The 17,265-nt window shown below is 32.7% G+C and overlaps 3 protein-coding genes across 7 annotated transcripts; 1 reads left to right on the forward strand and 2 right to left on the reverse strand.

Annotated features, from left to right (window-relative positions):
- Positions 313-4,143, forward strand: LOC109361040 (isocitrate dehydrogenase [NADP]-like). Of its 2 annotated transcripts, none has more exons than XM_019606335.1 (16): positions 313-468; positions 1,041-1,084; positions 1,174-1,283; positions 1,456-1,493; positions 1,697-1,774; positions 1,926-1,979; positions 2,056-2,157; positions 2,331-2,422; positions 2,516-2,619; positions 2,708-2,776; positions 2,862-2,977; positions 3,066-3,100; positions 3,200-3,342; positions 3,452-3,574; positions 3,685-3,778; positions 3,910-4,143. In XM_019606335.1, the coding sequence occupies exons 1-15, from the start codon at positions 420-422 to the stop codon at positions 3,764-3,766; spliced, it is 1,239 nt and encodes a 412-aa protein (XP_019461880.1). In that variant the 5' UTR covers positions 313-419; the 3' UTR covers positions 3,767-3,778; positions 3,910-4,143. The 2 variants fall into 2 exon arrangements, with proteins under 2 accessions (XP_019461880.1, XP_019461881.1); XM_019606336.1 differs by having other exon boundaries at positions 3,685-3,776; positions 3,954-4,143.
- On the reverse strand, positions 6,672-9,219 carry LOC109361335 (L-type lectin-domain containing receptor kinase VIII.1-like). The gene has a single exon (XM_019606790.1). The coding sequence runs from the start codon at positions 8,905-8,907 to the stop codon at positions 6,814-6,816; it is 2,094 nt and encodes a 697-aa protein (XP_019462335.1). The 5' UTR covers positions 8,908-9,219; the 3' UTR covers positions 6,672-6,813.
- Positions 15,292-16,517, reverse strand: LOC109359244 (universal stress protein A-like protein). Of its 4 annotated transcripts, XM_019603831.1 has the most exons (6): positions 16,192-16,517; positions 15,958-16,067; positions 15,721-15,839; positions 15,498-15,607; positions 15,440-15,455; positions 15,292-15,404 (listed from the first exon to the last, which is right to left on the reverse strand). In XM_019603831.1, exons 1-4 carry the CDS (start codon positions 16,364-16,366, stop codon positions 15,511-15,513), a joined length of 501 nt encoding a protein of 166 aa, XP_019459376.1. In that variant the 5' UTR covers positions 16,367-16,517; the 3' UTR covers positions 15,292-15,404; positions 15,440-15,455; positions 15,498-15,510. The 4 variants fall into 4 exon arrangements, 3 of the variants coding, with proteins under 3 accessions (XP_019459376.1, XP_019459378.1, XP_019459377.1); XR_002109052.1 differs by having other exon boundaries at positions 15,292-15,403; positions 15,438-15,607; XM_019603833.1 differs by lacking the exon at positions 15,440-15,455 and having other exon boundaries at positions 15,292-15,418; positions 15,462-15,607.

A 17,265-nucleotide genomic window follows, 5' to 3' on the forward strand; every position in this document is an offset into this window, starting at 1 on the left:
ATATATTTTGTCTTCTTAATAAATTAAGTTAGGTATGAAACCCATATAAATAGTTCTTCATTAAATTACTTCACCAAAACTAAATTCTTAGATTTCAGTCTAGATGAAACACATTTTCTAGGGGGTCATTACATTTTTTTTGTCATAATAATGCCATTTAACGGTTTAGTAATACAAAGCTAGTGTACAAATATAGTGTATCAGGAGTAATATAAGTATGATTTTTAAACAAAAGCAATACATGATATAATAATAGTGTTGTATAGATTTTAAAGTGAATTTAAGGAAGAGTTTGGTACTGAAATAAATATGATTGATTAGTTAGTTGTGTGTCACGGAGCCTCTACATACGTTTTTGTCTCATTTCTCAGTTCTCACCTAACTTCCTCCTTCACTTCTCATCTCTCATCGGAGCCACCATGGCATTCCAGAAGATCAAGGTCGCAAATCCCATCGTTGAGATGGACGGTCCGTTCATTTTCTTCTCTCTCTGATCTATTCCTATATATCAATTAACATGATTTATGTAAACCATTATTTGGATCCAGCTTCGTTGTTATTATTGTTTCTTCTGTTTTCCTTTTCGTCGATCTTTATGTTATCTCTCTAGATATTTTTGTTGTGATGTTTCTGTGTTGTGGACCACTCTCTGTGTTCTGTTTTTTCATTGCACTGGATAATATGTCACTTCATGTTTAATTTTCTAGATCTCTTTCGTACTATCCATTTCTACTGTCACCATTATTAGATGGGATACAAGCTGTAGCTAGTTTCTATTTCTTAATATTTTAAAAGCATTAGTTATATTTGTGATTTTGTATTTGTATTTTCACAATTTAAGAAACTCAAACTATGGGATACTTGATGCTTGATTTTTAATTAATTGTTTGCAACAGAATACGATTGTGTTTTTTGATTCACGTAGCTGACCGCACCGAGTGATGCTTGTAGGGGAAATTTTTTGTTGATTGTGCTTATCTATTGAAACAATCTTTATCTTGCCCCTCACATGTTTGTTTTTGGGTGATGATGCATTGCAGGAGATGAAATGACTCGAGTTATCTGGAAATCAATCAAGGATAAGGTGATTTATCGTTGTTCTGATCTCCGTGATGAAAAGTGTTTACAATAATTATATAACTGATATCTTTCTTTCATTTTCCTTTGAGATAGCTCATTTTGCCCTTCTTGGAGTTGGACATCAAGTATTATGACCTTGGCCTTCCTTACCGTGATGAGACAGATGATAAAGTCACTGTTGAAAGTGCTGAAGCAACTCTGAAGTATGTTATTATATAACATGCTGATTTTAAGTTCTTATCTAGTCATTTTTATATAAAAATATCATTCCTATATCAAATAAATTTGAATGTAGAGGGGTGAAATACTTATTATATGCATGTGCTATGGTATTGTTGTTATCCTTGTTTCTCTAATGGTTGCTCTGCTATGCAGGTATAATGTAGCAATCAAGTGTGCAACTATTACTCCAGGTATGGTAGTCATATCTTAACAAAAGTAATATCTCCATATGTGTTCTTGTACTTCCATATACTTTTGGTAAATGATAAATAGGCGACATCGTATGTAAGTTTGTATTGCTTGTTCAAGAATGATACTGGTTGAATTGCTGCATAATTACTTTCCATTTGGTACTAGATGTTGCCAGAACTTATACAAGTGTTATAATTGACAGATGAGGGCCGTGTGAAGGAGTTTGGCCTGAAGCAAATGTGGAGGAGTCCAAATGGGACAATTAGGAACATTTTGAATGGTAACTTAACTTTGTTAATGGCTACTGTTTCTTAAATGTTAATTACTGATTAATAAATATTTAATTCATATATTTGTATTTGGTGACTAATTAATGCTATATGAATAGTGACATGTATTGGTTTCTTATTAGTTGTTGGAAAAAATTTCAGGAACTGTTTTCAGAGAACCAATTCTTTGCAAAAACATCCCCCGCCTTCTTCCTGGTACTTATATTGGAGTATTGTTGTTTTTTATTTCTCCTTGATGAATGGAGTTGCATTAATGTCTCAACATTGCCAGGCTGGAACAAGCCAATATGTATTGGAAGACATGCTTTTGGTGATCAATATCGGGCGACTGACTCAGTGATTAAAGGAGCTGGAAAACTAAAACTGGTGTTTGGTATACTTCTTACTTATGGATATTAGATAGCTTCTTGAGATTGTATTTCTGTACTTGGACTTCTTGAGTTATTATTTACAGAACCATGTTCTCCCTTCTTAGGGATTAAAATTTTCATTATTATATTTGTTTGTAACTAAAAATTACTTTTTATGATTCTATTATGCTTGTAGTCCCAGAAGGCCAAAGTGAGGCAACTGAATTAGAAGTTTATAATTTCACCGGTGAAGGAGGTGTTGCATTGGCTATGTATAACACCGACGAGGTTGATTCTGCAATGTCTTTTATTGGTTTGATTGGATGTTTATCAATTCTGCTAGTTGCTGAACTTCTGTCTATCATCTGTTTTGTGATGCAGTCTATCCGTGCTTTTGCTGAGGCTTCTATGACAACTGCTTATGAGAAAAAATGGCCACTTTATCTTAGCACCAAAAATACAATCCTTAAGAAATATGATGGAAGGTAGACAAATATTCATTAGCTTATTGATTTATTTCTTAAATTTTTGCTACATTTATCCTTTTTAATTGTATTCATTTATTGGTTTAAGATTCAAGGACATCTTTCAAGAAGTTTATGAAGCAGGCTGGAAATCAAAGTTTGAGGCTGCTGGTATATGGTGAGTTATTGAGTACTTCAGTTTTGAGAAAAAGAAATTGGTTCATGTTGTACCGTTGTTTACAGTTATCTGATGGATTTTTAAGGTATGAACATCGGCTCATCGATGATATGGTGGCATACGCAGTCAAGAGTGATGGAGGATATGTATGGGCGTGCAAAAACTATGATGGAGATGTCCAGAGTGATTTCTTAGCACAAGGTTTGTCTGATGTGCTTGTTTATTTATCATTGTTTTCTACTATAGTTGGTTTCCTCCCTTAACTAATACCTAATTTTCTTTGTTTTAGGTTTTGGATCACTGGGCTTGATGACATCTGTATTGGTTGGTGTTATTCGAATTCCTTTTATAAATATTTATTGGAGAGTGCTTACAGTTCTTGGCATCTGCCTGTTGACACTTTGTATTATGGGATGAATTCAGGTTTGCCCTGATGGGAAAACTATAGAAGCAGAAGCAGCCCATGGCACAGTTACCCGTCATTTTAGGGTTCATCAGAAGGGAGGGGAAACCAGCACAAACAGCATAGCATCCATCTTTGCTTGGACTAGGGGTCTAGCCCACAGGTACGCAACTGTGTAATTTGCGTAGTTGAGTGTTAAGCTTTTTTCCTGTCTCTAAATTCTGCATATAATATTGAGATGTTGGGGAGTTAAAATATTTCTGTTCTAACAGGGCAAAACTTGATGACAATGCTAAACTCTTGGATTTCACTCTAAAACTAGAGGCAGCTTGCATTGGAGCAGTAGAGTCTGGGAAGATGACCAAGGATTTGGCACTCATTATTCATGGATCCAAGTATGTCACTTGTTACATCGCTGCATTATTTAAGCATAGGCCAAGTGCACCTGTTTTTCTCATTTACATGATTAATAAACTTGTATGCACTGTATAATTCTTGCAAATAGGCTTTCAAGGGAGCACTATCTGAACACAGAGGAGTTCATTGATGCTGTGGCAAACGAGCTCAAAACAAGGCTTTCTGCTTAGGCTTGATTTTAGGTAGACAGCACAGATTATATGTTCTTTTGTTGCACATAACAACATAATATGCAATGAAACACTAAATCATATTGTATCTCACTTTTTATAGCTAACGGGAATGTTTTCTTTATTTTTTATGGCATTTTCAGATAGATGAGAAAAGATTAAGACTGAAAGGAGATCTTTCCAGTGATGTTATACTCTCTTCTGAAGAAATAAGAAAGCATTGGTTGGCGCATTTTTCTTGTTTGTTGAGTTAGTCCTGTAATTTTGAGTGGATTACTTCGGAGTTTAATTGGGCTTTGCTATGTGTTATTTTGCTGATTTTACTTCTCGCATGTTTGACATATTATTCTGCAAATAACGCATGCGTACTTATTAAAGTCAAATTTGGGGGATTTTTCCACTACATGATAAAATTCTTCTAAAGCCATATTTGGGAATGGAATAGTATATCCATCCCGCGTGACTTTTATTCCTTGCTAAATCATCCTTTGTGATCATCATTATCCTTTTTGTGATAGAAAGGAGCTTAAAATGCCCAACAGAGAAACAAAAGACATTACCCAATCCTCTATCCGGAAGGAAAATAATATTGTAAAGTTAGGGGATAAAAGTTTCTTTGTCTTTTAGTTTTTCTATGTATTTTTAACTAACTGTTCTCTCTAATAATGGGAAGAGGAATCACTATTCTATTATTTTTGTCATAACTTATCAAAATCTTGAATGAGGTAACTGTTTTTTACAATGATGTAAAAATCATACCGTACTGGTTGGTTCGACTGAAAAACTAGCGAACCGGACCCCGAACTGGTACAGTATAGATGTTGAAGTGGTCAAGTATCAAAACCAGTCAAAATCGGTAAACCGGTCAGTATTTGATTAAACCGGACGGTTTTCCACATATTTTTTTTAGAAAAATAAAACTTAAAAACCCATTACAAAGTGACTCATCTTTCCAACACTTGTTCAACACTTCAAGGCACATGCTTCTAATGTATACTTAGATTCGTTTCTAATATTCATGTGTAATCTCATTGACATTTGTGTAATCTTAGAGTATTATATGAATGTAGGATTTGGTGCAAAAATGTAATCTCAAACAACTTTGACTCATTGGTGTTAAATATTAAAAATCCAAATATATTTGATTTGTAGAATGAGTTATGAACTTGTGCCATTTATTTATATTTTGTGGTTATTAAGTGATATTTTTTGGATTGATATATGTTTTGTAATTTAGACTTTGAAGTTGTTTGTTTATGTGAATTTTAAGTATATCATGGATATAAATTATAAATTTGAGTATCTACCTATTTGAATTTTTTTATTTTTATAGGTTTATATATATATATATATATATAAATATAAGCAATATGTCCAGTTTAACCGACATGCAGTTTAATTACTGAACCACTGTATCATCGTACCAGTATCCTGACCGATATAATAAATGATACGGTTTTAACAACATTGGTTTCATATCCATGGAAAAACCTCAATCCATGAATGAAACAAGGGATGTGAACGGTAGAAAAATAAAGACAGAGTTGTGTGTCCTGCTCTCATCTTGTCCAGGCACCATTTCATTGCGATTGACTGGTTAACAATCAACAATACTACTCTTCTATTACTCAAAATTGGAAAAATAGTTTAAGCATAAAAAAATATTTAATACTTTTTATGTAGTTACTAAGAGGATTAGTAAAAAGAAAAATAATCGGGTGACAGAATTTAGAGTTCTCTTTTACAATACATTTTTATGCTCATCTCTTGGGCCTTTTGCTGTAGCAGTTATCTTATAAAAATTATAGTATCAATAATGGTTACTCACTCTAGCTTGTCATATGTAATACCAGGAATGTTCAGATGTGACTTATTAGTTGAAATAAGAGGAAATATCATTGACTAAGATTTGCTATACAACAATAACCAAGTCTTTATCTCACTAAAGGAAGACGATATGAATCGAACAATGCCACAACGTTTTATCAAATCATATTCATTTAAAAAGCTTTGATCTCTAAGTTTCTTAATCATGAAACCGAATTTAAATGGGCTGGGAACTAGGATTACAAAAGGTTCACTCAGAAAGTGGAAAGTGGTTTTACCAGCACTTAGCATTTCTACCATTTTCATTCACTTGTGAAAGATAATCAACTTTGGAGGGTATCATCAGTCAAATAGAGGCAAGACTCCTATTTCTGGATTCTTATCAGTAACCAAGGCAAATCCAAAGAAATACAAACGTGTTAACAAAAAAATTCCACCATCACAATTTCCTGTAGACAAAAGAAAAAACACAGAATAATCTCACTATAATTTTCCTAGTTTTTTTTAAAGAAAAAGGGGATTACATACAAAGAAAAGTAGATTAAACTCAAGGATTGAAGAAAAAAGTGATTTATGACTTAGTAGAGAAGCAGAAAGGAAGATGCATTGGTGAAACTTTCCTGAAGTTCAGGTTGTCTATCTTAATTAAATGGACAAGGTCTGAGGAAAAAAGTGGACAAAGAAATGTTGTGCTGACAGCTAAACACTTTCCATACATCAAGAAAATTAAGAAGCAGTACCACATATGTATTATGGAAGATACAGCACCTGATTGTTATGGGGAGGGGAATGGAGAAGGCTGCAGAGAAATTTCTATCTTTATTATACAGTGGTAACATAATCAAATTGACCAAAGCTTGTTTAGCATCAATAACTTAATTCTATTTTTCTCTATACAACTGGGGCATTGGATAGAACTAGAACAATGATCTATGTAAGTTTCCACATTGCCTGTAACATTACACACCATAATCTTGCAATGTCTTGCAGCATCAGATTAACCTCTCCAATTAATTTGTGCGAAAAAGTGCACACTAGCACTCTGCCATAAATTATGAGAATTAGAGGCAGAATTGCATTAAATATCAAAACTTCTTTCTCAAGGCCCTCATTTGCATGTTATTGTTATTTACATACATGAACAAATGAATACCATCTCTCTCTATTTACACTATGAGTCAATAATTTAAAATGGCTCTGGTCCCAGCCAAAGATTTTCATCATACTATATCTCCGCCATTAAAGTTGTTCTCTGATGAGGAGGTAGAGATGGTGATTACACCATCACAGTCAGATACACTATCTTGCAAGCTCAGTAATAGGTCAGAGTGAGAGGTACTAAAACCTGTAGATGGCTTAGCTCTTGAGACAACAGGCACTTCAGCCTCGCCGACCAGCATCTGAAACACACTCCTCATAGTGGGTCTAGCCAATGGGTCAGGGTGGGAGCAAGCTAGCCCAACCAACAATAACCTCCTCATTTCCTCCTCGTCAAACTGTCCCTCCAGCCTTTGATCAGCTGCCGTTAGCAACCTCCCTTCACGGTGCAAACTCCAAACCCATTCTACCAAATTGCTGCGAACCCCGACTTTACCAACCCCAGTGGCATCCTTCTCTATAGGTCTTCTCCCACTAGCCACCTCAAGAACCACGGCACCATAGCTAAACACATCAGTTTTCTCTGTAGCTTTACCCGTAAGGAGATATTCAGGTGCCAGGTACCCCATTGTTCCGGCAGCCACTGTGGCATCTGGAGACTTGTCATGCTCGGTTTGCCTTGCCAAACCAAAATCACCCAATTTAGCATTGAATCCTTCATCCAACATTATGTTACTAGTCTTAATGTCTCTATGAATTACCTGATTCTCACATTCCTGATGCAAGTAGGCCAACGCCGACGCAACACCTAACAAAATCTTACGCCTGTGAGGCCAAGGCAGAGGTGTTCTTGTCTCGAACAAAGCCTTATCTAAACTTCCATTGGGCATCAAGTCATACACCAATAAAATCTCGCCTTTCTCATGACACCAACCTTGAAGGCGAACAAGATTCCGATGTCTAAGGGTCCCAATTATGGATAACTCAGACAAAAACTCATTCTTACCCTGACCATTATGGCTACATCTCTTAACCGCGACAATGTCCCCATTTTCAGGCAAAATGCCCTTATACACAGTCCCAAATGCACCATGACCAATTATCCTATTGGCATTGAAGCACTTAGTAGCTGCTTTAAGCTCCTTGTAACTAAACTGTTTAGGCATTTTGATAACCTCTAATCCTAATGAATCCATCTTTTTCACATGCTTAAACTTCTTAGAATAAACCCAAATCATTGCACCAGCAAATAGAGCCAAAACAAAAGCACCAGCAGTTACAACCCCAGCAACTGCACCCAAACCTCGTTTGCATAACCCATTGTGGCAAGAAGACTTACTCTCCTTTTGTTGAGCATTGGATGAAGCTGAAGGTGCCAAAGACGGTGGCGGCGACTTAATTGAATTAGCAGTCGTGTTCATCAAACTCATTGCCGGAGGCGGCGGTGACGCACCCGATGAGTCAAAAGAAGAATTGAAGCTCCACCACTCAACACTATGAACTTCCGTGCTTCCTTGTGTTGAACCAGAGAACCCCACATACATAAAATCATTGAAAAGCTGATCCACATCGAGATTCAAAGTCAAAACCGGTTCTTTCGGTTTCAGATTCGAGTATGAAACCCACACGCTTAACCCTTTGTTGGATCCATCAAAGTCGATCCACGCGTTAACCGTGTCCCCACTTTTGAGATCGATTCCAATATCACCCAAGTCACAAACTTGCGTTGAAACCATTGTGTTAAGGTTCACCCCAACATGGTTTCCATTAATGTCATTGAATTCCTCGTCCATGAGAGTATCAAACTCCACAGCGACAAAACTTCCGCCGCCGCCGAGACCGAGGAAACCGCCGGCATCTCCCATGGAGTCGTCGTCCGGCGATAGGAGGAAAGCCAGACCGCCGCCGATGGAGGAGGGGTTGAGGTTGATAACGGAGAAGGAGAAGAAGGTGGTAAAGCTCGCCGGAGAATGGGCTCCGTATTGCCGGAACATGATCGGACGGGAATATAGTGCTCTGCCGGCACCGGAATTGGGTACGGCGAGGTCGCGCGTGAGGCTGACGGTGCCATTGTTCAAGTGGGCATCGCCGAGAAGCTTGAGACTGCTTAAGGTTAAGGTTCCAAAGTCAAAAACGGTGGTTGCGGTTACAGTTACATCATAGATAAAGAAGAAGAAGAAGAAGAAAACGAGAAGGGTGGAAGAAAGTAGTGACATTTGGGAATTTTAGGAAAAAGGGTGTTCAAAAAAATATTGTGTGATTCAATTGGTGATTGGGCTTTGTTTTTATTTTGGTTTGTTTTGTTTTGTGAAGCGAAAATGATAGAGGAGGAAGAGTGTGTGAAAGATTCACGGGTAGAGAGAGAAAGGTATATATATAGAGAGAGAAGAGTGTTGTGTAGTGAATAGTATGTTATGTTTGCAGAGAAGTGAAGAGAACAAGACAACATGAAGTGGCAGAGAATCCCAAGAGAAGAGTGAAGAAGACATGTGACTCGACATGACACGTGCCCATTCTCTTACACCGGTTATTGGTTTCTTCACCATAGCAAAGACCAAGAATATCATATCTCATGTTAATAAAAATATGATATATCAAGTAAAAATTATTTTAACAACATATTATCAATCATTAATTTATATTATTTTATATTTGAGAATTAGTGATGGTTTATATATGAATAGTAGATAATTTGTTAACAATGTAAAAAACTTATATACATAAAGTTACCAAGTCATGTCATTAACTATTTTTTGTCAATTTATGTTGACTTCAGTCATTTACTCACTTTTCGTTTTGTTTCTTGGAAGAAAAATTAAACATATAACGGAGATATTTAGGTTTATCAAACAGGTTTTATTGTTTTGAAAAAAACAATTATGTAAAACACTAAACAAACAGGCTCATTGTCTCTACTCTCTAACTCTTTGTGGTTTACAGGTTTAGCAATTTTATGAACAAATTTTTAATAATTATGAAGGCAATCATGAACTTTAGTAAGGAAAAATCGCATAAAAAATTATAGTCCTAATATTTATGAACTTTAGTAAGAAAGCTTAGTATGGGTAAGCTATGTACTATGCTTACATTGTTGATATCTACATTGCTACCAAACCATGATCGTGTGGGTTTTGATCACTTCATACTTTGACTTGTAGGTAAGATGGATATTTCATTCTGTTTAATCATAATCGGATAAAATTTATAATTTTGAAAAAAGCTTAGTATGGCGAGTTAAGCTATAAATTAAGAGTGTGAGTTTGCGTATAAATGCGTTCAAGTGCAGACAAATTAATGTTAGGGACATGTGCACTAGCCACTGAATCTAAATTTTTTCTAATAATCGCATGTCACTTGACTATTTAACTATAAACTATAAAGAGCAGGGAATCGGGGGTAATAAAAACATTATGCCTTTCATTCCCTGATGCATTGTGCATCTTCTCAACTTCTGATTAAGCCATGTGGGTAGTATTTGGACATCATTTAATATATATTTTTCGCCTACATCGATTTTATGTTGTTGGTTATCACATATTTATTTTGAAAATCTATTGCACTTTCATTATAATGATTTATTCACAATCAACACACAACATATACCAATCATGTGTTTTTTAAAAAGGGATGATAATTAAATATAGATAGTAATGATATAATGACAATTTATAAACTCATATATTGTCAGTATATATATATTTTCTCTGTTTTAAAACTATTAATTAATAAACTAAAGTCGCTAATATTTACTTGCCATGAATGGCATTAAGAAAAGTGATATTTCAATATGTTAGCACAAGCTATGTGCTCTTCTAAGTACATGCCCATTCCTTTTTTAATAAGCAAAAGAAATTTATGAAAGGAAATGGAAAGTAAATGGAAATATTATCCACAGCATCCAGTATTTTGTTCATTTAAAAGAGAAGGAACATGTATATATCCTTCAAAAATCAAATTTCAAAATCAAAGTTGAATAAGTAAAAAAAAATCAGTGCAAAATAATTATAAGGAATAAGCTAGGATAAGTAAATAATGTCAGGCACTTAAAGTGATTCGGGTATAGTATTTATTTCAGGGGAGTTTTCATCTCCCAGTTTTGTAACTATAACTACAGGTATTTAGATCTTCATTCAGGGTTCCTTTTTAATGTTTTTTTCAGGGTTATAAATTCGTAATATTTTGCATTGAAGGACTTTGCATCAAATGTTCATAAATTGAGTAAATCAATTATCAAATTTGTGTTATAAGAGGGTTGTTTTGTCACCCGAAAAAATTGCTGCAAAACATTTTTGGTTCGTTATTTGTCCAAAATTTGGCTTCTTAACCTTATTTTAATGTACAGAATTAAATTAAACTATTCAAGTGTCGTTTATATCTAAGTTAGCTCGTTTAATTTTTGTTCTAGGTATTAGAAAATTTATACGTTAATGTTGTATTCTATGGGTAGCTTTTACTGCAGTTTTAGTATAGCTTGCACTTGAAATGTTGCCCATATTCTTCTTTTTATTATTACTAAATACCACCCAATTATAAAGAAATAAAGAGAGTAATTAAGAAAATACATCATCTTTTAAGCTTTTCAATATATAAGGTTGCATCCTCGAAAGCCGTTACAAGTATTCTTTGTGTTACTTTTCTTTTTATCTATTCCTTTTCATTGGAAACAATGTCTTCATTTAAGTTTGACAAGGATATGTTATTTTACATTATCATAAAGTTTGAGGAAAACTTCAACACTAAAATTTTGACAACAGAAACAAGTAACATAACAGCCTGAGGAAAAATAGACGGTGAACAATGCAAATAAATGGAAATCTTGAACACATACAATTTTATGTAATAAGAAACAATCATATCATTAAAAAATTTAATAACTTGTCTTTTAATTTAATATTTCAAAAAGGTAATTATTTGGTAATGGTGAATATTATTGAGTGTTATTAATATCATATCAGTCATCAATCTGGTTAGGATACTGATATAATAATATAACGGTTTAACTGATGGTTCACTAATTAAACTGCACACCGACGAAATTAGATATACATATATAATATATTAATATTAATATTGTAAGATCAATACAAAAATCAATCCTTTTTTATTTTCTTAGAAAATTAATTTTAAATAAAAACCGGTCAGTATAACCAGTATGGTTTAATTGAAAATTGGTTGGTATAACCGGTTTTAGCCGGTATGATTACATGACCGATATAATTATTATATCATACTAGTATTGAGACCAATTCACCAGTTTACCAATTAAACTGACTAGTATGAAACAGTTTTAACGAAATTGATATTATTAATCTTATGACAACTAGTATATAAGATTTTTCTTTGCATAAATGGTGCACCGAGAATTGAATAAATTGATGTACACGCAACATTGTTAATTTCAAACAATTTAATGATAACATGAGACAAACGATCCGTTATAATAAGTTGTATTACAATGGTAGTGGGGCTAATTTTCAGTACTTGTATCATCGTTTATGTTACTATATAGATAAGATGCTCTCCCCACCATAACAACTTAGAAAGGTAAATGTACATGGAGCCAAATTTTTGGTCTTCATACTTTACCAAGCTTCTACTCAAACTATTATACCTTTTTTGACAACTATATTACTTCATTTGAAATTAAAGCCCACCTCACCTAAACCAAACCGATCTCATCGGTGCGAGAAACAGAGAAATATTTTGATTTTCTCCAACCACCTTGAGATCACATGGTGCAAAATTTGTCTACAACCATTATTACACAAATTTTGATATGATAGCATCACATAATCGCATAATCCCTAAAATATCAAGGACCCCTTTCTTTAAAAGGACCTTTCTCCATAACTCTTTAATTGCATATCAACAATACTATATGCATCACTGGTATGAAAGTTAGTGAGAATAAAATACAACAATATAATTACCATCAAAATAACTATTGATAAGAAAAAATAACTATTAACATAATTCACCAATGGGATCAAGAAAAAAGGCATAATCAAAATGATCATTTGTGAAGATTACCACATGTAAATTAGAGTAGTGTTTGTTTATTTGGATAATTATTCTGTAATGTGGAATTATGAGTATAAGAAAAAATGAATGAATTTTAACAAGAAGATGACACGACAAAGGGAGATGACAAATACGAGTTCCAAATTTTCGAAATATATTTATCATTTTATTTAAGTTAATTTATCATATTTGAGTTAATTTATCATATTTGAGTTAATTTAAACCATTTATTATAGATAAAAACAGATCCAAACAATAAGATATAGTTCTATTCTTTCAAATATATTTATCAGTATATATAGTCCAATACATAACAAATGAGAGAATCTTGCCTCACAAAAATGATGAGTGGTGTGAAATGTAGATATGGTATGGAATGGTAACAGTAGCATGGATGGTTTTCGTCGGCAATATTTCAAGAGGGTCCCATAGTTTTACTTATTTTCAAAAGTTAATAAAATCGTCATTTTCAAATATCATCTTACTTTTTTTAGACTTATTATCTTCAATCTTAAGAGCTTAATTTAATATTTCCTTTTTTTTATAATTTTAGATTTCCAACTCAATTATATGGTTGAGTGGTCTCACTAAGCTAGTGACTCACTAGTGTTAAGATAGGCATCATCATTTTTATTAGCATTTACAAAGAAACTTATAATTCATCTATCAATAAAACTCTCTTATTAATCATGAGATTCAAACCCACTTCATTATAAGATATGAGCTATATTCTTACCTATTATCAATTACTTCATCCCAACTCTTAAAAATATTGTATAATATGATAATGATAATAGTGACAAATTGATGACATAATCAATAGTTAAGCAATTAAAAAAGGTTTTATCTCATATGTTATTATGGTGTATTTAAAACATTATTATTTCAATCATTAAAATTTAAATTATGTAAAAAAACTCACCTACTATGTCAAAATAATCAAATGTAATGAATTTGCCAAACTCAAAATGTTACGTACAATAAATTTGAGTAGTTGTAATTGATATAATTTAGTAGATGATAATTTATATAAAATAGATCAATATCACACCAAATTTTATGTACCATACTAAATCGAAATCAAAACCCTTGAAATAATTTTTTTCCATGCAATGTAAATTAATAATAAATAGTTACTAAATTAATAATATTTTTTATAAAATAAGAAACACGGAATTGGGATGAGATAATTAAATTCAAACTTTCAGATCTACTAAACTTCATTAAAAAAATAAACTCCTCAAATTTATTCGAAATATCACAGGTCTACTAAATCTAGATAATTTTTAAAAAAATATAGAATTAAAAAATATAGATATCAATTTAGTCTTTTAATACTAAAACATTAATTTAGTCACTAAATCGAAGACACTTTTACATTATTTTGGTAGTCCATAACATAAGTAGTATCTTGAATTCTTGATGTCCCTTTCTATGATTAAAATACTAAGTTGATATTATCTTCTCTTTCTGCAGAGAACTATTATTGCACCTCTATTGTCTATTAACACCTAATATATATCTATATGGAATAATATAATACTAATATGAAATAATTAATTAATTAATGAAAGTCTAACTGAAATTTTATATACTTTAGACATCTCATGGAAAATTTCACCTCAACAGATAGTCTAATGAAATTCAATGTATTATAAGAAAGTTTTTAGTGATCCAAACACTTAGTGTAGTGATGCAAACACTTTAGGCTTAACTTTTAAGTGGATTTCCCAAATTAAATCTATTAGTTAAGAAAATAAAATTGCTTCTGTTGGTTGAAAAGTAGCAGCGTTTTACATTTTAGGCTTAACTTTTAAGTCGTGACACCAATGATGGCTTAAATCACTTAGTTTTAGTGGAGAGATAAAAAAATTGTGTTTTAAGATCTCACTAAACCATGATTAATTTATGTAATGAAGCCAAATGATCCATTATTTTCTTTTGCTTTGCTTGCTAAGGACACTTCTGATTACATGCTTGATGTGAAGTTACCTTTAAAAGACACAACTATAATGGGCTTGAAAAGATTAGTTTTAACCTTGCTTTTGGTCTAATGAGGAATTTTCTTCAATAATGAAGGGTTGAGGTGACCCATCAAAATGGACTTTGTCTGCTGAATAATATCTCAAGTTCTAGTTGTAATATTGCATACGTGTATAAGAAACACATTCTTAAGGAAGGTTAGGTGTGTATTGTTTAAAAAATACATATATTATTTTCCCACATAGACATAAGCAATGTTACATATGTAGTATGTGATTCAAATTGTGGATGTATTGTTTAAAACGAAGCTCTCTTAAAAACTGAATAAATATTAGAGAATTGGGCTTACGCTTGGGCCAAAGCCTATTTAGTAGATACTGTTGCTCAATTATGTTTCATCACTTTACCTATTTAGAGTGAATCAAAGAAAAAATATAACATGTTGTAATATTTCTACCAGTTAAATATAATAATATGATAATTCTCCAAAAATCAAGAGCAAAATCAACAACTTTCTTCCTCAATAAAGGACTTTGATTCCCCCTGATAATAAATTCTCAAATATTAACAAACAGAAAATTTGATTCAATTCAATCTCAATACAATCCAATCCAAGAGTTTATTGAATAGTAATATTACACATAACATAGATAAGAGATGTAATAATCAAAGATACAAAATAAATGATGGTTACAAAGCTAGAGCATTTCAAGGGGTACAATACTTTGGTTTCATTATTACAGCTATGATTAATTTCCATGTCCACTTTTTAATGAAAGTTCCAGATTTTGTTCATATAGATGCAAACTAATTGATCAATGCTTGGAATTGGAAGATTGGTTTCCCTTAACCACTGTGACGGGGCAAGAAGCATTTGTCACCACATGTTTACTTACACTTCCTAACAATACACTGAAAAGGGAAAAAAAGAAATCACTTATTTCAATTATCTCTTTGAATCACACATTAAACAAATAAAGTAACTTAAATTGTAAGGGTCTTTATTTTATATATAATTAAGTTACCTTTTAATGGTACCTAAGCCTCTGCTTCCAACAACCAAAGAGTCCAAATGAAGATCTTCAACAGCACTGCACAATTTGTCCCTTGGATCTCCCCAGTACACCTTTGCCACTACTTTTGCCTGCTTCAAACACACACATATATGTATAATTAATATATATTTATTTATGTTAATTTCACCACCTTTTTGTTCATATATTATTAATTATACAACTACATGCAAGAAACAGAATAAATACCCCTTTGGTCTTTGAGACAGTATCAAGGATATCAACGACTTCAGGGTCCCTAGCAATACCATATTGCTTTGTTAAGTTCATCTCCCTTAATTCCTCCAGTGGCAACAAAGCTGCAAAACCATTAACCAAATACAATATATATATATATAACTTATATTATGTAACATATATATGTATATATATATAGTAATTAATGAGTAATATGTATGAAGAAAGGAGAAAGAGGGTACTAACGTGAACCAGTGGTCTCAAAAAGCTCTTTTCTGGTGTGATCAGATTTTGGAGGCTGAACTGTGATTAAGATGATTTGATCACCTCTATTTATGAGATTATCAACGGTCCATTGAAGGGCTAATTTGCTTGTAGCAGAGAAATCCATAGCTACTCCAACCGTGTGTGCCTTTGCCATCTTTCAATCTAATTGATGATATTGCTGCTAACAACTGAAGGCTATGTCTTCTTTTTTATACTTGATTTTGGGTTCTAGGAACTTGTATGGTGGCACCTGTTGAAGATGTTTCGTGAAAGCACTAGAGAAAAGTATTGAAATGTAAATGGCTTTATTCCTAGAAGATAAAGTCTCTTGTTTGAAAACAAGGGAAATGGTGACAAAGTTGAACAGTGGAATATAGCATAAAGGTGAAAGGGACAGACACAACAATGAATATTGCTTTTCTAACAACTTGTTTTTGGTTGCAATATTCTAATTGCTTTCTTTAATGTATTGACAAAAGGACACGGGTACAAAGGAGACATTGTTCAATTATTCTTCCATCTGTATAATTTCTACAATAATGTTATTAGTTTCTCACATACAAATACATCTATCATATCATCTGTTATATATATTTAGAAAAATGTTATATCGAGTTCATCTTTGTAATTAACATGCATGATCTTGAGTTGTATAGAAACTTCAGTTCTATCACTTCATTAAAGAACAAATGATGTGATTTAAGATAATATTTGTTATTTATTTTTATTTTATGAAAATAGATGTAAAGAATAAAGATAGAATCACCATGCTTCTAAAATCTACCTTCTAATAGGAAAAAGCAAGCTTGGAGAATCTCTTTACAACTTGTGCTTTCGATTGTTCAAAATCTTCTTTACCTATATGATAATAGTGTAACACAAGATTGTAAAGGCTTGAGGTGATTTGCTGAAGATTTCAATCATTGCTTCAGAAATTATAGATTATAGAACATATATGATAATAGTGTAACACAACATTCATTTCTTGGAAATTTAGAAGAAAAGCTTTTTGCTTTACTTTCAAGGTTCAGATAGTATTGGGCTTCCAGAATT

Source organism: Lupinus angustifolius, chromosome LG11, assembly GCF_001865875.1.
Source record: "Lupinus angustifolius cultivar Tanjil chromosome LG11, LupAngTanjil_v1.0, whole genome shotgun sequence".
NCBI lineage: Eukaryota > Viridiplantae > Streptophyta > Magnoliopsida > Fabales > Fabaceae > Lupinus > Lupinus angustifolius.